This window comes from Lissotriton vulgaris, unplaced genomic scaffold (genome assembly GCF_964263255.1).
Source record: "Lissotriton vulgaris unplaced genomic scaffold, aLisVul1.2 SCAFFOLD_11814, whole genome shotgun sequence".
NCBI classification, from domain to species: domain Eukaryota; kingdom Metazoa; phylum Chordata; class Amphibia; order Caudata; family Salamandridae; genus Lissotriton; species Lissotriton vulgaris.
Window position 1 is genome coordinate 1 of NW_028249750.1, and position 21,023 is coordinate 21,023.

General features: G+C 40.8%; 1 protein-coding gene across 1 annotated transcript in view; it reads left to right on the plus strand.

The window, feature by feature from the left end:
* Positions 1-398: 398 nt before the first annotated feature.
* Positions 399-21,023, plus strand: part of LOC147663492 (uncharacterized) — a gene marked incomplete at both ends in the record, with an annotated part of 34,840 nt that continues 14,215 nt past the window's right edge. Inside the window, 6 exons of the mRNA XM_086950410.1 lie at positions 399-452; positions 561-614; positions 8,009-8,062; positions 9,790-9,834; positions 13,249-13,302; positions 13,406-13,459. Coding sequence (XP_086806536.1) covers positions 399-452; positions 561-614; positions 8,009-8,062; positions 9,790-9,834; positions 13,249-13,302; positions 13,406-13,459 — 315 coding nt within the window. The remainder of the gene's footprint in view (positions 453-560; positions 615-8,008; positions 8,063-9,789; positions 9,835-13,248; positions 13,303-13,405; positions 13,460-21,023) is intronic.

Genomic DNA, 21,023 nt, shown 5'->3' on the forward strand with positions numbered 1-21,023 from the left:
CATAACTACTTAAATGTAATTAAAACAGGGTGGACAGAATTATTTCTTCTTTAGCAGGAATGTCTTTATTCCACTATTAATACAACTTCAGCTACACATTTTAGACACTGTTCTCATAGTTGCAGTTATGTCAATAGGGTTCTCAGCCTACAGAATAATTGCAAAAATGTTGCATATTTCTTTTTTCACGGCCCATGCCTTGGATACTAAAATACTTCATCGTGTAGTATGTTGTTCTTCAGAACAGTTTTTATTGGAAAAAAGTGCTAAATGATTCCCGAAAGTATAGGCTCCGGTTGTGATACCACTATAATAACAAGGGCACTTCTTTATAAATGTACATGTATTTATCCCGTCCTTGAACCAAATCTTATCTTTGACTTGTCTATCCTTAATAGGGTGCTCAAGGTCCAAGAGGAATAACAGGGATGCCAGGTTCTAAAGGAGAAGGTGTAAGTTGAGACGATTTTATATTACTTTCCTCTGATGTTTTTTTTTCTTTACAAACACAATGAAGAAGTCGCACGCTTCAATTAACTAGTGATAATTTCTCTTCTCAGGGTTTGCCAGGTGTTGATGGTCGTGATGGGATCCCTGGACTACCAGGCTCCAAGGTAGGATATTTTCTGAGTAAATGACTATGGCCACCAAATGTATGGGCTAGTTGAGTCAAAAATCTTTCTATTCCAGGATGCTCTGTAATGGCTCCTGAACAGAAACATCATGCCCCCCCCTTAAACTATGTATATAGTTACCTAATTTAGACATTTTTTGCGTTGAATCTTTGTCCACATTTTTTTTCTGCTGCAGCATTCTACCCTACCATTCAAGGTCTTCTTACCACACCGCCACATTGTCTTTCTTTTGTTAATTAAAGAGGAAACCCTAGTGTCCTCTTTCAAGAGTGCTCTTAAACTATGGGGGTGCCTGTAGTAGGACTTGCTAAGGTGGGAGATTGCAAATATGTGAGTAGATTAAACCAGAGGTTGCAATGAGTGTTACAAATGGATTTTTTTTACATTAAGTTTTCCGAAGTGTCTTACTGAGCTATTTAGACCCAGGAGTTATTAATATCTGCAAAACGACCTTGTTTTAAATTATATATGCCGCAGATTTATAAGTACTTTTGCAAATTAATATGACTGTGGATATGCATAGTTAACAATAATGTGAGCGACACATTGGTGCCCTTGTCTTGTTAGTGTTAAACCTTGCACACTGTTTTGCACTTGAAGTTACAAGCAACCACAAACTACCATTTCTATTCAACCTTTAACTCGAACAAGTGATATCTATAACAGTTGCAAATCCTAATTTCACCATTTTAACAGTTACTCATTGTGAGAAGCAGGCCTGGTATATGATGTCCACTAATGTAAGTTGGCACCTTGTACCAGTCCTGACAACCCTTATGGTGATGTAAGAGGTGTTAGAAAACCTAAAAAGCTCTCTAAATAGTGGCTGTGGAGAGAAGCCTTCAGGTTTAGTCCAGAAGGAGTGTAAAGTAGCTTGTTTTACCAGAATGCAATCTTATAGTATAGATTAAGTGCAAAATAACCACACCATGTATTTATAAAAATATGTATTTATCATATAATACTCGCTACTATGTTCCAATGTCTCCAACATGGAGATAAACACAATGCACACAATACTTAAACAAAGAAACACAGTAAATTGCACGAAATACACAGTGACCCCTGGGGGGACCAAACCATATACTAAGACAGTGGTATTAGAACCATGACTCAAGTCAAGACAGTGTCGAGAGGACGTACAAGTGTAGGACACCAAGAAACCACCCAAGGAGAATAGATAGGGACCCCATGGAGAGCGTTTGCAGTGTGGAAACATGACTGCATGCTCCGTACAACTCTATGTGCACATCGCGGTTGGGCTTTTAAAGATTCAGGACCCTTCCCAGTGGACCCTGATGAAACCCCTTGGAAGACAGAAGGTTGGAGAGCCAACCCACCCATGGATACCCTTATACTCACGTTACCTACACCAAGGTAGCCGGGTGCATACGTGAGAAGTGGTGTCGGAAACCGCCGTCGAAACCAATGGAGGACTTCAGGAAAGTGCCTCTACTGGAAGAGGAGAAAGTGTCCGTGGGAATCCAAACATGGATTCTTGTAGAGGAGTACTTGAAAGCAGAGGGGACAGAGTCTATGCCACTCAGGAGTGACCAGGAGACTTGGAAGACGAATGCCATCCAATGTCAGGCGCTTCAGGGAAGATGACGATAACTTTGACTCTGCAGCTGTGAGGACCAGGCAATTCTGAGGAACACCAGGACCTGGGTATGACCTGTTCCACAAAGGATGTTGAGTGCTGAAGGTAGGTGTCCGACAGGATCACCAATAAACCTTGGCAAAGGCAAGCCACGCAGGAATAAAGAAGGAGCAACGTCGGGACCAGTAAGGTCCAGGGGACTCACCAAAGGCTGGGGAGTTAGGGCAGGCCCGAGCAATCAGGGGAACCCAAATGTAACAAGTGTGACCATCAAGTGAATCCACAGGCCGGAGGCATTAGAGTCGCGGGAGGACATCAAGCAGCTCACCAAAAGATGAAGGCCACAATGTACACAATGTGGTGGGGCTGAAGATTCTGGTCACTGGAGGCACTTTACGTTGGGGCTACTTGGAGCCCAAAGATCTTCTTGCAAAGAAGCGAACAAGCCTTTGCAACTGCAAGTTGGATGCGATGCACAGGAGTTTGGTTACTGCAACCTCCACAAGAGCTGCCGGTACCTGACGGAGGAGGACGTCGTATTGCATGCTGATCTAGGAACCAGAGGATGCTTTAGCTCACTTTATTAAGAGTGCCCAAGTAGGAGGATCAATATATATTTCCCCTACAACAAGCAAATTATAATAGACAGACAGAACCGTCATTCCATGCTTACTACCCTGGTTCCAGCACTATTTGGACTATCATCCATACTTTGATGAGACTTGTATGCACAATTTTGAAATACCTCTCAATTCATGAGTGTGTTGGCTGAACGTGACCATAAATAGATACACACCGCCTATTAACAAGAACGGCTCTGCCAGAACAGATTCCTCCATTGAGAATTGTTTGTTAAACAGGATGCCCCTTTCATTATAATAGAACGTCACGGATATACCCACATACCCAATAACCACGGGAGAAGACCTAAGAATATTACCTTATGATTAATTTTGCCCTGAAGAAGTCCCAAGAGGACGAAACGCGTCGGCTGTAGCTCCTGTATATACTTTTCACTTTCAACTGAATGGAATAAAAGAACTCCTAAAGAACACAAGTAATAGCTGATGTGATTATTTCTGTTAACTTTATCAAAGTTAACATTCTCTGCAAACATTGAAGTGGTGCACCTTGACCTTGTTTAAAATATTTCATAGTTCATGTTTTGAACCAACACTGTTACGGTGGGTGTTTTTGAAGTGTGCACACACATTGTCCCATGTACTGTAGTGTGGGTCTAAAATAATTTTGGGAGAATACTTGACCAGGTGCTGTCCTGTTGGGAATCCTCCACCGTTGCTCTTTCTCTAAACCGAGCAATCAGGGGAACCCAAATGTAACAAGTGTGACCATCAAGTGAATCCACAGGCCGGAGGCATTAGAGTCGCGGGAGGACCTCAAGCAGCTCACCAAAAGATGAAGGCCACAATGCACACAATGTGGTGGGGCTGAAGATTCTGGTCACTGGAGGCACTTTACGTTGGGGCTACTTGGAGCCCAAAGATCTTCTTGCAAAGAAGCGAACAAGCCTTTGCAACTGCAAGTTGGATGCGATGCACAGGAGTTTGGTTACTGCAACCTCCACAAGGGATACTGGCCTCAAACTTAGTGAAAGGGCTGGGCAGGCCTCAGGAGTCATGGAAAACCACCACCTGTGTTGTAGAGCCCAAGGAGTCCGGAGGAGCTCAGGATCTGCAGACCAATGGACTTAGTTGCGGTGCCTGCAAATGCAGGGGAATGACTCCTTCACTCCAAGGGAGATTGCTTCGGGTGTCTTTGATGCTTCACAGGCCTTGGAAGGCTCCTGTATGATGCACAGGGACAGACAATGCAGCAGACTGTAAGAGAGTACCAAACAAAGTCCAGCAAAGTCCAGAGTGCCCTAACAGTAGAAGTGCAGTGGTGTCTGATCTGAATCTTATCCCACGATGAATCTAGGGACCTACACCCAGGTAAGCCCTTAAGTACCCTAGGGAAAGGGTTGGGAAGATTCAGGGGGCCCTCCCAGGGAAAGGTCTGGACACGGGGGAGGTTACTCCCATGTCCTTTGTCCAGTTTCGCACCATAGTGGCAGCCAATGGCTCCCATGACTGGTTTGAACTGGACTGTGCATGGGGACACTAAATGTGCCCCTCATGCAGACTGAGTGGCGCTGGCAAGCGCACCCACCCTGCCCCAATATATTTAACCCTGTCTAGAAGGTGGTCACACCTCCCTGTGACAGGATGTCTATTGTTCTGCCTTCACCTGCTTGAGCTTGGCGCAACAGCAGGAGGGCAGAATCGTGTCTTTGGTTGGCAGCAACCATTTTGTGCTGTCTGGGTCAAGAAGACTGGTACCGGGAATACTGAGAGCCTAAGGAAGGGCTCTTCCGGTGCTTGGAATCATACCTCTCACATCGCTTACAGTGTGGGGGTATGATTCCAACATATTTGATACCAAACATGATAGGATTTGTTGCTGTCGTTTACGAGATGGTCATCACATAAGTACGTGGTGCTCCTATAGATATTATGTGGCTGCTTCACTGACAACACAGTATAATGGACTCCGTAGGCTGCAGGGGTGTCCTGCTCATGCAGGGGCACCCTCTCACTTAGAACCAAGCACCCGGCCTTAAGGATTGCAAAGACCTACTATGAGGGTGACTTATAGGTGTTAAGTGGAGTCACCCTTAGATATAGTAAACCTATATCTTAAGTAAGTGTTGCAAGCACCAAGGTACACAGGCTGCAATGGCAGGCTTATAGATCCATTTTGAATGGTCTCCTATGGGTGGCATAATGCATGCTTCAGCCCATAAGAGACCTCTGGGGTACCTATGCCCTGGGTACCTTAGTACCATATACTAGGGACTGATAAGAGTACTCCAGTATTCAATCTGGAGTGTAACTAAGTAATTAACACAAACATTTAGGGAGAAAGCAGATAGACTGGGGTCCTGATTGGCAGGATCCCAGTCAGACTAGTCAAAATACAGCTTAGCACCAGTCAAAAAGTAGGGGTAACCATAGAAGTAGATCCTACTTTCCTACACTTTTTTAGCTAATGATCTAGTTAGAATCCTAAACATGTTGATGAAGAAATTGGAGTAAATCATTGCTTTAATCAGAAGGATTCACTTGGGTCTTTGGTTGTGTGAAGCAACCCACTTGACATCTCGCAAATTCATGTCCATCCTTACATGTGGGATGATAGGAGTTGAACAAATTCTGATTAATGCAATACTAGCTATTGCTTTCCTTTGCCTTCTGTTGTCCTATACCAACCCACCCAATGTCCCTCTCTTATGATGAGCCTATTGTAAATTGTGCATTTTTGTATTTGATATGGTAAGAAAAAAGCAAATTCCACTCCCCATACTATTGTGCTCTCAAAAAACATGATAGTTTTGTGTATAATGTTTTGCCAGTGTTACATACAAATAACGCTAGTTGTAGTTGGTATATTTCCGTTAAGGATAACTACAAATGTGATTAAATTGAACCACAGCCTCTATAACATTTTGGGCAAAATTGGGCACAAAAGGATCCCTGGGGGAGACTGATTTGACCCCTCCTCTCCGTTAATTAGCTTTGTAATAATCCACAATGGCAGTCTTTTATCAATTGCTAAGAACAGATTTCACTAAACTTATAGTTCCTTGCCTTGCTCTAACCCCTGCCTATCCCATCACCTAGCAGCTGCGGAAAGTGGGCATTGAAATTCTTCAACAGAAGATCTGAACACTTATGCAAGGCTCCAGTTTCATACTGTCCATAATCTGGATCCCAGGTAGAAACTGGAATCTCAGTCCTTCATATACAATAGAGGTACACAATAGAAGGAAGGCAATCAGTCAATAATCATTATTGTTCAATCATTTTGAAATCTTAATTGCCATTGAATGGAGTTTGTGGAAGAACAGGGATGGTTGGACATGTCGAAGTTCGCATTCCGGAAAACATCATGGAACTGAAACTGCACTGAACTCTCTCAATGTAGTGAGACTGACCTACTATGTCTGATGCCCAATGGAGCTTCCTGGTTTAGCTATAGGGGAGATGGGCCATGGATAACCTCCTTTGGTCGTCACCTACCCAGTTGGTCTTTAGACAGACTTCCTTTCGTCTCTACTGTTTGTCTCTTCCCCTATCTTCACTTTCTCACCTCCCTTACCCCCCACTACTTCCTCCTGCACTTCAATTATCTCGTCTTCTACGCTCTTGCAATTGTTTGTCTAGCAACTGATGTAATTTGGAACTGATGTAATCTTGTAATTGTAATTTTTGTGGAACCTCATGTAAAGCGCTCTGATACCTCCGGGTCTAGCCAGCGCTATATAAAACTCTTGAATAAATAAATAAATAAATAAATAAATCCTGTTGGATCTGTTTGCGGCTTTAGAAACCATCTCTCTATCCCTGCTGACTGAATGCCTACGGGATATGGGTATCTAAGCTGGGGCCTTGAAACTACTGTCTTCCTTCCTTGAGGATAGATCCCAAAGTATGATGCTGAACCAATTCCAGCTGGAATTGTTCTCCTTGCCATGTGGGGTAAAACAGGGTTCATCCTTGAGCCCCACACTCTTTAACCTTTCTGTTTTTCCACTTGCCAGGATCATCCATTCTCATGGGCTACAAGCCATTTGTACACCAACAACACAAAGATCATTGTGTTGATTTCCAGGAACACGGCAGGAACTGTAGCTAATTTCTCCCACTATATTACAGCTGCAGTAGGATGAATGGAGAGAACCTCCTGAAGTTCAATGGGAAAAAGACTGAGGTGCTGTTATCCAGAACGCAAGTCTCCATCCGGAACAATTGGTGGCTAGATACACTAGACACCTTGCCTGTTCAAACAGAGAGGGCCAAGAATCTAGAGGTGATCCTGGACAGCGAGCTGTCACTGGACAGACAAGTTAACTGTACCGCTCTAATATTTCTGGCTTATAAGAAGGTTGAAGAAGATCTTCCCTTTTATTCCCTTTTCGGCATGGAAACAGGTGGCCCTGGTTCTGGCTATGTCCAGAATAGATTATTGTAATGTGCTCCATCTGGGCACAAAGAACGGTACCCAACCCAAATTGCAGGTAGAGCAGAATGCGTTGACTAGGGTCACCCTGGACTTTCCCATAAATCTGTCAATCTCAATCGGACTACACAATCTTTATTGGCTTCCTACAAAAAAGCGCTTCATGTTCAAGGCCCTCAGTATAGTAGACAAAGCCCTTCATCAGGCCAGTCCAGATGGAATTTGTTCCATTGGTATATCCTGGGGATAAATCTTCGCTCAGCTCATCTTAATCTGGTCACTATGCCCAGAGTCTGGAAGAAGAAATGGGGAGTCAGAGCTTTATCAGTCTCAGCAGCCAGACTGTGGACATAACTTCCTCATTTTCTGACTTCGATTGAAGTGCATTCGCCCTTTATGAAAGCCCTAAAAACGTGGATGTTCTCCTTACAGGTATGCTTTGTAGCAATCTTTGGAAACTTTGGCAAGCTACTTCTGGCCTGAATCGAACTGCAGTGACTACAGTGCTTGGTGCCTTCGGGCATTTGCTGCGCTTCCTTAAATGTTGGTCAAATCAAATCAGAATACACAAAAAAACTATTATGTAAAATCAAACGTGTGCTACTTTTTAATCTGCTCAGCTCACACCATTAACATTTGTAGTGTCCTGGATCACATAAACTTTCCTATATGTTTATAATTGATTGTGTATTTTGTATGTATTATGTGTTTGTATCACTGTGTGATTATATCATATGCATTCTATGTTGTTTAGGGGGAGGCAGGAAAAGTCGGTGCTCCTGGTGAATCCGGACTTCAGGGATTGCCAGTATGTATCACTCACCTTTATCTATACTACCACTATAATTCTTTTATTATTGTATACAGTAAACATTGGCAGTCTTGGAAATGCGCACCACATCTGTTCACAAATGCTACTTCTCGATGTACTTACTGCAGTAAGTTGGTTCGTGCCACATGTGATTTACGTATACTGTCCCTGTACTGAAATATTTTGAGGTGTTTATTAGGAAAAATCACATCTTAAACCTTTAGTCTCAAAACTTAAACCAGTAGTACTGGGCTAATTACACTGTAGATTTAGCTTTATACATATTTATAAAGCATGTGCTAACAAGTAAACATTTCTTGGTGCTAAAAAGAAAGAACAAGATTCTGAAAGTTTATATAGGTGTGGTACCACAACATTGTTGCCTAAATATAATCTGGCAAAAAGGTTGTGTGATGAATTTTGTATACAAACATATCTCCCCATCGGAACAACTAATATATGTTTTTAGATTATATTTATGCCACAATATTTTTGTCGGGGGAGAAACAGGCAAAGACGTTCTTTTGACTATAACACCGGAAATCGTGTAGCTTGATAATAGCTAAGATTTAATGGCTTACACAAGTTTCACTGTTTGTGAAAGAGAGTTCCAGAGAAAGATGACCTGAACTCCAAAAGCTTAGCCACCCATGTGGGTCAGCTTCAGTTTAGACAGAAATGGCCTGTGGTCATCTTTGGAATGAAGTGCACAAGTTAGTTGCTACCTAATGATTTTGCATGCAGGAAACATGGGACCATACCTGTATAATTTTTTGTACATAAAAGATTATTTTGACCTGGACGTGTTCATCTTTGAAAGGCTGTGTAGTGCTTACTTGCATACAGCTATAGCTGCAGAATTTCAATGTTATTGCAGGACTGTGATCTTGTGAGGAATGGAAGACAGAAATGGGTGAGGTATAGGGTGTAGAGGTGGGAGATGTCTAGGTTAGACAAAATATGCATCTCAGCCTCAAAGATTAAGCCGGTATTGATCAAAAGAAATAAGCTTTTCACTATGAATGAAAACCTTGGCTGACTTTTGCCATTCAGCATTTAAACACTGTTTTTACATTACTTTCTTCAATGTATTACTTCTTTATACTCAAAGAATCTAGCACTAACTTACAGTCTACCTATTTAGCTTTTATTAAAGAAGTTTGACACTTAGGCAGTCAACTGTATGACTGATAATATATTTTACTTCTTTGCATACATGAGTTGGCCCTTTCCAAATAGTGCATGCTATCAGAAAAGTCACTCACGGCACAGAGATGTACCACATAGATGTCCTCTAGTGCTTACTCCTAGTCCAACTTTTTTTTATTACTGCTGCATTCACACTTATGATACTGTTTACTCTGATTTCAATATTCACTCTGTCCTGGCCCTCATTTTAACTTTACTCCGACAGCAGCATTCACTTTTATGGCCGCTATATTTTAATAAATGGTATTCATACTCTTATCTTTAATCCTCTAAATATCTCACCTATGCGCTACTATTTCAACTACTGCTATGTTATTCTATTACATTAGTCTTTACTCTTAAATACATTTATTTTCATCCCTAATGAATATAGACAGCAGGCTTGGCAATTCTAGAGTTACTGATACTTCAATCTCGTTTGGCAGAATTAGTATTTAAAATATGGGTGTCATCAATCAGTTACTTTAATTTAATTTAAACTCCACATCTGATGCCTTTTCTGTTTCTCTTTTTAGGGAATTCCTGGAAGTCCAGGAGCAAAGGGCGCCGGTGGAGAGAAGGTAAATATTGTCACGTATTGCTAAGCGTCATATTAGATGCATTGAAACAGCAGAATGGATTGACTACCTGCACAGATCCAATGCATAGAAGAATGCACTGTATTATATGCTTGCTACAAAACCCGTAGACCTTGAGCAACGCAGAACTTGTTCCTTCTCACTGTTAGCTAGTCAGCACAACTTTCAGGATTGCCTCAGTTGTTCCTGAGCTCCTTCAAATATCCCTTTTGAATTTTCAATAATATGTAGTACAATAAAACAATGCTAAACTGGCATGCCGCCCTATAAATATATAAGGGTTTACAAATGTAGCCAACGTTCTACAGGATCATATGTTGCTCCAGGGTTAAACAAGGGTGGTAGCTCTGATAGTGCCACGAACTGACAAGTATCTGTAACTTTTTTCATTTGACTGTATATCTTTTTAGAATCATTTGGTAGCAGGTACAAATATTGTGAACCTGTGTCTTGGGGACTAGTGAATAGAAATCTTCTCCAGATAACATCGTATTTATTGTGTCATTCCACTGAGGTTTTAGGGTGTCGAATTAAAAAGCCTTGCTGTTGGTTTTCATGACACATTTTATGGGCTGTTTTTCTAAGTTAAATAGTAGAAGTCAATCGGCATTGAACTTTCAGCAGTTGTTAACAGAATTACATGCATATATTGTTTTTGAATTCCACCTTGCTCAATCAGGAGTGTGGGTAAGGCCCTAGACATCCCTATCAGAGACAACAAACAAATATATATATATGTCAGGTCACATTTACAAGCTGCTGCTCTGTGTTGCATCAACAGAATCGAGCAGGACAGTGACCTATCTACTACCATATGACACTGTTGCTCATCCCCCCCTGCCCTAGCACACTTAAGCAGCCTATCACCAAGTACATGGCTTGCCCCATAGTGCAAGGGTGTGCACATCATGTCTAACGCAGGTTTTGTACTATTTTGTACAATGAAGTTAACCTAGTACAAAATTCTATGCTTACATATAATAAAAGACGTTTTTAAGTGTGTTAATTGTGTTGCAAAATACAGTACAAAGTCGGAAAAGTTTGGAGACGAAAAAGCATTTCTCCATTACACTTGCTTCAAGGGGGTATACATTGTTGTCATGAAGCCCTGTCTACCTTTTTACCTTAGATAGAGTTTTGTGTCAAAATCCCTGGGTGGCTGCATGGGAACATCCATGTACCACCCATCAAAAGCACTCTTGATTCAAAGTAGTACAAAGAAGCTCAAAGCGCTACTGTGCATTATATTGGGCCAATTTCACGTTATTAACTTTTGTGTTGGAAAAGTGAATTCTAATTCAAAACTATGTGCCAGTTTGCGTAACGTTTGGTGATGATGCACTGGCGGAAAGGCTTGATCGATATAACCTGCAGAGTGAGCTCGTGAGGAGGGGAGTCTCAAATATTGCAGTTTTGTAATGGGCATACAGGACTTTTCTTCGTGTCCTTTCTTGGCTTATATGTATTAAACATAAGAGATTAATGTTATTACTGGTTTCATGTTTTTGATTGATACGTTGCTTGGTTATTTGTATTAGTTGATTTATATTTTGTGTGTTTTTCTGGAAAATCAAGATCTTAGTTTTCAGTTGAATTATTTTCACATTATATCAGTTGCAAGAATTTTGCAGTGTGTTAGGGCTTCTTTCTGTTGGAGATATGAGTACCACATTGTCTGCATGAAGCAGCCAGTTTACATGTGTACCTTCTCATTGTGGTTCTTGTAGTATGCTTGTTAGGTCATTCATGTGCCTATGCAACCGAGAATGGGCATTTGCGGACACCGTGCTTCATTTAATGTTGTAGCTTAAGGGTTTTCACTTATGATTTTTGGTCTTACTGTATATTTTGTACGAAGTTGCGTATTGCAAAGTGACTTTGCAGGTCCTACGTAATTTCTTCCATGAAATTAAAATAAAGTATCTGTCCTGATGAAGCAGCATGAATTAAATACATCATAGTTTAAATAAATATATCCTTTATAAGATCACATTAAAGTAATTGCCAGTGATGGATACTGTTTCAGTGCACCAACTTTTTCAATGCTGTTGCTTTATCTAAACTGAAACTGTTATTTGTGAACAATACACTTGTTTTGGCATTATATTTTCCTCTAAACCAAGCCACACAGAATCTAGGGCTATCATAGTTTAAATAAATATATCCTTTATAAGATCACATTAAAGTAATTGCCAGTGATGGATACTGTTTCAGTGCACCAACTTGTTCGATGCTGTTGCTTTATCTAAACTGAAACTGTTATTTGTGAACAATACACTTGTTTTGGCATTATATTTTCCTCTAAACCAAGCCACACAGAATCTAGGGCTATCACCACACTATAATGTACCTCATCATATTAGTATCCAAAGGAGCAAAGGTGAGAATTAATATGTTCCTAATTATCAGGTCAAGAAACGAAATATTTGAACATTTCTGACCTAATTGCTAGCCTTGTCTTACGTACACCAGTTCAAGGGTGCCTGCTGTGCAGGCAGGATTGTTTTTGTGCATTAAGGTACACCTTCATACAAAAAAACAGTCCTTAGAAAGAGGAAACAACAGGGGTAAGTAAAGATAAATACAAGGAATATAAATATATTTTTCCTCTTTGCGCTCTCTCAGGGAAGATATTTTTCCTCATTGTTCGTCCACTGGGAAGTCCAGAAAACCAGTCTTGGCAAATCTGGGCATGCGCCAAAATCCATGGGTGGATGTGTCAGAACATCCACATGCCATCTATTGAACGCTTTACCCGGGCAGAGTAACTCAAGGCAATGACTTGTGCTACATGGCGTTACTCCAGATTTACCAAACAGCTCAGTTGGCCTTGCGTTGCTTGATAAATCTGAATTAAGCATTGCATTGCCCTTGTGGCACCATGCATGACACAAGGACTGCTTAATACAATGATAAATTTGGCCCTTAGTGCCTATAGTGTGACGGAGTGAACCAGGTTTATAATTTTAGAAAGACAGAATTAATTGCAGTCTGAAAATACGAATCTAATTCCATTCAAGCGTTTTGTCACTAGAGCTCCAGGAGCCATAGAGCTACAATCACATACATCATGTTCAATACACTTTTTGCATCAAGATTTGCTTTGTTGATTTTGATGTTTCAGAGATTTTTGCATTAAAGGTTTGCATCTCCTTCAGATGTCCCAGGTAGATTTTTGGTGTAATGTATAGTTCACATAGAAATACTTAAACCTGCTCATTGAATGCCATTTTCGTATGAAAGAGCAAAAACATGTAAGCACGCGAGAAATCCACACTTGAATAGTGTACAATGCTGTTGGTCTAAATTATGTCAAAGAACATGCTGTGCCCTGTATGTGTGAAGACATCCCTGTGAACATTGTACTTACTTTTCCATTCTTGTGTCATCTCATAGGGTAATTCAGGTGCTCCAGGTGTAGCCGGCTTGATGGGAAATTCTGGTAAACCTGTAAGATACATTTCTTGTTTCATCTCCTAATAATTGTCTCATGTGTTAATAAACCATTGTCTTACACTGAGTAACACTTTTTGTGTGTTCATAATATTCACAGGGAGAGCGGGGACCACAGGGAGAAGTCGGTCCACTTGGACCTTTCGGACCAACTGTAAGTTTAAAGCCTTCTTGTATGAAGCCTTTTTTGAATTTGCTGTGATTATTTTACTCATGTTAAGCTCACATCAAGGGCAACAGAAAAGTTATAAATAATGTAAACAAGCATTGAAATGCGTTCAATGTCCCATTTGTTTGAGTTAGAGCTATTGGAGTTGTAAATGACAATGTCTTTTACCTATGTTTTAACACTGTCATACATGGCAGTTCCTCACCTGTTCTCTGAGCAGTGCCCAGAGAGCATAAGCATCTTTGTTATCAGAATTTTTAGTGCTGTGAAAAGGCAAAAAAAGTTACCAAAGCTGAGTATCTCTCGGTTCAGTCTTTGAAAACACACCCACTTCAGAAAAAGTACAGAAAACTCTATTGTCTGTGAAAGTCTTTAGTCCGATGAAATAGAAAACTTGACTACAACAGCTGAGTCTTGTCACTCTGAATCTGGTTCACCTTGAACACACAGTGCATCGTTCATTAGAAATGGCAGCCAAAGGTTCCCCATCAGGAGAAACACCACAGCACTTACCGCTGTTCAAGAAAGTAGCTTTAACTCCATAGCAGCACATGAAGCATCGGCCAGTTATGCCAGAAACCTTCGGGCAAACACGGCACCCCTTCAAATGCATATTGTTGCACGATATAAAACATTCAAAGATTTGGAAACTACGCAAGCTGGCTAATGTGCGAGCATGTATAATATACTCATGCTGTTATAGTCCAGCTGCTTCCTATTACCATGCTTGGAACCTTGGGATATGGAGTTCCATATACCTTCTAATCAATATATACAAAACAAAAAAGGGTTAATGGTAGTGAGAAATACATAAACTGGAAACAAGACACCCCTCCCCACAGATTGTTCAGAATGGGTCTTAATGTATACCGCTTTTGGATCCTAGAAGGCGCCTATACGTTACAATTCCTGACGGTGGCAGCAGTGCCCGGGAAACATGCTGGGAAGTTCACAGCAGTCAGCTGGAGACCAGGACGGCTTGGGTTGGAGCGCTGCCCCCCCTCCTGCCAAAGGGGGGGGCGGCATAGTGATTACACATCGCACTGTGATCGGATGACTGGTGCTGGCGCGCGGCTGCTGCTGAGTAGAAGGCACGCTCAACTTCCAATGCCTGGATACAGAAGTGATCATTGCAAATAGAAAAAAACTGCCACAGACACAAATTTGAATGACAAAACTGGACATGGCCCCCTTGATTAATCTTATCTCCTCCTTTGACATAAGCACCATTGGGTATGCAGACGACACTCAATTAGTTCTAGTTCTTGACAAAGACTCAGAAGAAGCTCAACTGGATCTGAAAGAGTGTCTGACAGCAACCTTTGCTTGGATGAACAATAACCACCTCAAATGTAATTTTGCCAAGACAGAAATCCTTCCGCTTGGTAAAAACAACCTTTTTTCCCCTCTTACCTGTTGGCCTAAAGAAGCAGAAGCCCCGCCAAACACCATCAAGGTAGCCCGTAATTTAGGAATCAAATTTGAAGAGACTCTCTCATTTAAACAACAGGCTAGAGAAGTTGCTGGCCTGTGCTTTAACATCATAAAGGGCCTCAGGACATTTTTTGATCTACTGCCCATATCAGCCCGTCGCACTGTTGTGGTTGCGCCGGTTACATCTAGAATAGATTATTGTAACAGCTTATTTGCAGGGCGGCTAAATCTGCCCTGCATAAACTACAGATGGTCCAAAATTCGGCAGCGAGGCTGGTCCTTAGATGGCCAAGAAGATCCTCGCCTCGGCCGCGCTAGATGCGCTTCACTGGCTCCCTATCCAGAAGCGCATCCTGCTTAAGGTCCTTATGATTACTTTCAGGGCCTTTCACAAGCGGGAAACACAAGATCTGTATAATAAATTCAACAGATATCACCCTTCACGAGAATTTAGGTCAACAACTGCAAATCTGATAACGGTCCCTAAATTTAGACTGGCAACAAAAGGAGGAAAAACCTTGGCAGTCATCAGCGCCAAGGAATGGAACAAACTGCCTCACCAACTTCGAGCAATCACCTCCGAAAAGAATTTTAGAAAATCCCTTAAAACCTGGACCTACGGTTTATCGGATTTAGTCTGTAAAACACTTGTCTAAATTATCTTTTAATGTGTGGGAACAGTAAACTTTACCATCTCTCCAGGCATGGAGTCAAAGAGCCATGATGCTCCCTGGAGTGACCGTGTCCTATAAAAAATCACTCTCATATCTCATATCTCATATCAAGTGGACATGTACTTCGCAATACTCCATTGGAGTTAACAATTGACAAAATATGGGATAACAGAAACCATTTTCCAATTAGAAGCATTCCTTTTTTAAAGGACACTGACAAAGGCAATCAAAGTTGGAGGAGGGGTCCAAAAGTTGAAGACGGGTTCTGAGCCCATAGACTGAAGACAGCATGTCTCGAAGAGACAGCGCATTCGCTGCCTAGGCTAGACCTAAAAAAGATAAAGAATCACACACAGACATTTTGCAAATTACCCACCACTTCAGAGAACGCAGAAATATGTGACCATCACAGAGTATACATTTCAGCTTTTGCATCTTCATCCTGTAGTTGAGAAGCTACATCACTAGCAATCAATTCTTACCTATTACGTATTTACAGGAGTTTTGTTTTTACATGAGTTTCAGGTCAAAATAGTGTTCTTCTTAACCTATTGTCCCACTTTTTCATTTTAAATCAAGCTAAACAATTTCTGCAGGTTAGCATACTTTGGCAATGGCACAACATAGTGATACGACATTGAGGCAACACAATGTTAAATAGCCAAACAAATGTATATAAACATTTACTACCGTTTTTAACATAGATTGTTGTGAGGCTTCCTTTTATCCATTTTGAAATTATAACAAAATTAGTAAAGTCAAATACAGATTAGAGATAGTTTGTCCACCGCTAAAGAAAATCTGCCTGTGTTCTCAGGAATATTAATCAATCATAAAGTATGAGAGATTGAGGAGGAGCAATATATGGAAACGGAAAGAGAAATATCTCTGCTTAGAAGTTTTTATTGTGTATTCTAAACGGCAGTCAATATGCATATAGATCTTAGTAGCAAATAGGATTTGAAGTTATGAATTAAAGTCTAGGAAATTATGAATTGTGAATTAAAGTCAAGGAAACCATTGCAGATTTTGCCCCAATTAATCTCATTGATATTATCATACATTTACTAGACTTCTTAGTGAATAGGATTTTTAAATATGAAAAGCAAAAAGTGATTGATGGAATTCTTGGAATTATTTTTAGCCAAAGCTGGACTGGGAATACAAGGCAGCCCTGGTAAATTTTGTCAGACCAGACCCCACATGGTGCATAGCGGGCGAGCCTGACCACTATCAAGAGGGGTTTGGGGCTGGTTTCCTCCCAAGAAAATTTGTAAAACAGTGTGCATTCTACAACACATTTGTCATCATATATTCAATGGTAATAGCTGTAAAGCATAGCAAAGGATGACCTTACTGTGCACTAGGATATGACAATCGTTGTTGGAGTTCTTCGATGATTCCCTTCCCATCAACCTCCAACTGTGCTTCTCATCTCTCTCACATGTATTTCATTTGTTTTATAGCACCTCTCATACCAGTGTAGGGTGTTGGAGTACTTTACATCACACACACATACTGATTCAATGGATCATAAATGTGTAAATCAATGTATAGAAAACTTTACATTAGGCAATAGGGACTACAGAGTGTGGGATTCACAATTCATTCATACTAGTAGGCATTTTCTAAGAGTGCTTGGTCTGAAGAAGCACAGACTCAGGATTCAGAAGATAGCACAGTGTTTAGGGGTGACTTTAATAATAAGATTGTTTTTCTAACCAAATAAACCTTTTTCAGCGACATCAGGATAATGAAAGGCTGGGAAAAAAAAACTTTCTAACCTGCATCATGCAGTTTGCATGCAGCTCTTTGAAGGCACTTTATAGCTCACTGTGCTAGATTACAGTTGCAACTTATGAACTCCACAATAACAAAAGAATTTCCGTGACAAAAGCTGTAACGCACTGAGTTATGCACATAAAATACTGTTCTTCGACGTGCATGGTTCATGTTCTTTGCAGAAGGCATATTAACTCTCTGCGCTACCTTGGATGAGTCAAAACTGCAACTAGACAAAATTCGCTTCTCTATCCAGCAGGCAAATTAATTACCAGAGTTATCTTGACACTTTTATTGTTGCCTGAAAACTGCTCGACATATGAAGAACTTTGTTTCTACAAAACCTGCCCCAACTAACAAAACTGACCCCCCCTTCCTGCCTCCCAGAGAAATGCCCAATGCCTAGTACAGCCAGACCGGTCTTGTCTTTAGCCACCGATAATTATTCAAGGCCACATTCCAGTCTATCATTTTGGCCTACCTTGCCACTACCGACAGATGACAATCAGTCCTTAAGTTAAGCTGGTGGTTGCCGATGGGGGCCACCAGCACTCAGTTTTTGGGGCAGGTGGGCCCACCGGCTCTCATGCTTGGGGACTTGCACTTTTTTTTAACTCATCCTACATTTCCTGACAGCAAAAGAGGGAAAACACACAGCAGAGAAAAAGAAGGATGGTAAAACCAGTCAAGAAGGGAGAAAGCAGGAGCCTGCAAGAGTAAGATAAATGGTCAGCGAGTGTCTGGAAGTTGGTTAAGGATGCCTGAGGTTGATTCGAGCCTATGTAGCCTTGGTATTCTGTGCGCCGGTGCCAGCCGCGGACTTCTAAGCAGAAATTTTCGACATCAGCATTTATTCTTCAACAAATTAAGCCCTTATGGCATCCAAGAAATTCTTACTCTCATTCATTAATGTTGACATGATTAGTCATATGTCATTCATCGCTGGTGCTCAGGGCACCACAAACATCATCTGCAATACTTTTCTGAATTTTCACATCCTTTTTCTGGATGAGGTGTCCTATAAAATGGTGGAATGAAGAGCAGGTCCATTACATAAATTAAAAAGAGTTAGTGATGTATGAAACAATGGCATTGATCCAGTTACAAGTGGTGCACCTTAAATGGAACTATAGTGGTGGGCAGATGTAAGGCACAGGATGTAAAGCAAACTTGGCTTTGTCTAGCTGAGGCACATTCAGCAATATGGAGCGATATTGCAGACATGCATTCATTCCACCTTCTCCACGCCTGGAAGGAAAGGCTGTGAATCATGTATCATTCACACATATGTAACAAGTGTCTATTCTTACAGCTGTATCCTACCTACCTTATATTGTAAAGCGCTCTGATACCCTCTAGGGTCATGTTCGCTCTATACAAAACTTTATGAATATATTTTTTTTTAATGGAGTTTTAAAATGTATGCATCAAGATATTATTATTGCAGGGAGCTGGACAATATAAGACACACAGGGGTGAAACGAGAACTCAGAAACCTGACTCCAAGAGCTTTGCAAGTTCATTGTCCATTCAAATGCCAACCACTGCACTCTTTGGCATTTGCCTTTTCACTAGTGCTTACATTTGTGCAGATAAAGGTATATATCCGTGAATTCACTTCTCATACTCTTACTAATTTATATACTGTGAGAAACTCTTGCAATATACAGTGCAATGCTCTTATTGTGTAAATATATAATTAGAACATTATAGGTCTACTCAGTGACTCGCATTTGAATATGCACTATGCAGTTGCATTGATGGACACGTGTCTAGAGATCAAACAACGACTTCCCAAAATGCAGTAAAAATAAAAGAGAACGCAAAACAGCAAAGATGAAGTTGAGGCATATGAGCCCGAAAATACCAGGAAAGGCAGACCTATTAAAAATTGCTTTCTTGTTTTTGGTCATTAAGAGTTAGAAAAGTCTGCTAGTGCCCTTTCTCTAATTGTTGTATTGGCCCATAGCTTTTGTTTAATAGAAAGACTAAGGGCACGCTTTAGGAGTTTGGTAGGTAAGTTACTCCATCTCAAACATGACGGATAGCCCATCCACCATATTACAAGTTCCATTGGAATATAATGCACTTGTAGTACGGCATATGAGATGTTTGTGAGGGAGTAATCCGTCTGCCAATCTCTAAATCAGACCGAAAGTAACTAGCATTTATTTTCAAAATGCCTTTTAAACTTTGAGCTACACATCTTTTTTTAAAACAATCCTTTTCATTTCCTAAATTTTATTTATAGATATATTTACGAATCTTCAAAAAGAAGTAAAAATATCATGAGGGAAATTCCCAAAGGCAATATCTATATCTGCATTAAAACTTATGCTTGTGGCTGAAAATGCCTTAATTTACGCCTGCCAGGAACACAAGAAGAATTTTGTCAAGCTTCAATGAACTTACTGCTGTGTATTTCTCAGCCTTGTCTATGGAGAGATGCACAGTAGTAACTCCCCTGCCAGGGGTTGGGAAGTGGGCGGAACGTGTCATAAGCTTCATAAGTTTTCAACCTCTCACAAACTTGTACGTTTTTGGGTATTCATAAATATAGATCTGGCCCTTTCCTATCACGGAAAACGCAGAGGTTTACTCCAGCTTGGATGGAAAGGGGAATGGGCCACCTGACAGCTTGTTGTAGATATTGGTAAAGGGGATTAATCACAAGGAAAATATTTATTACGTAATTACAAAAATTGGAGAAAAAAACGTGAATTTACGCATGCACCATTTCCACAGAGCTTAAAGCTGTGCATTAGTGAATTGCACTTTGGGTAAGTGGAAACATGTTATACGTCACGTTCCCAATAGAACATTTGAAAACCTACGCCTGGAGCAGCTTTCCAAGCATACTACCAGACAAGTTTGTGAATTCTAAAAAGTAGAAAATCTGCACCTGTTCTTAGGAGTACTTTTATGTATTTAGATTTATTTTTTTGCCAATTGCCCTTATATTTCAGCATTAGAGAATATTAAACAAAAAAGTATGGTTTATTTATGTGATTAGCTTTGCATACATACCAATCTTTGACCAATTTTAAAAAGGTATTTGCATGCCTAAGTTAAAGGTATATTCAGAATGTATTACTCGCAAAATATGGTTTAAACTTTAGGTGGGTTTGTTTACTCACACATAGAAGTACACCAGAGTATTGTAATTATTTGTGTGAGCAAATCTGATTTCAAGTTCAGGTTATAGGCATTTGAGTGCAAGGATGTCTTCTGTCTAAGTCAGTGAACTCTGTTATAGGTTTTCATAAACATGGGACAGACACACTTACACACTGGATGCAGTCAAAGATTTACTTCTGTCAAGGGTATGAGTAAGGCCATATCCAGAGCACGGGGATGGACCAATGTGAACATTGGTGCATGAATAATGGAAGGTTTGGGACGGGATTATCCACTGCAAGGCAAATAGACGCACACTTCTGCTCTGAGATAACCAACTGCAAGTGCACCTGGTAGTCATGCTTTCCTGTAGCCCAGCACCAACAAAATCCTGTGAAACGGGCTAAGGTGTAAGCCCTACATAAACCAAGAGCCCAGGGCACGAGTCCTAAAAAGAGAAGTGGAGGGACGCTCTCACCGGAAGTGACATCACGACAGGAAGTGACGTCACGAAAGGTGCGCTCCGATCTCGTCCCAGAGAG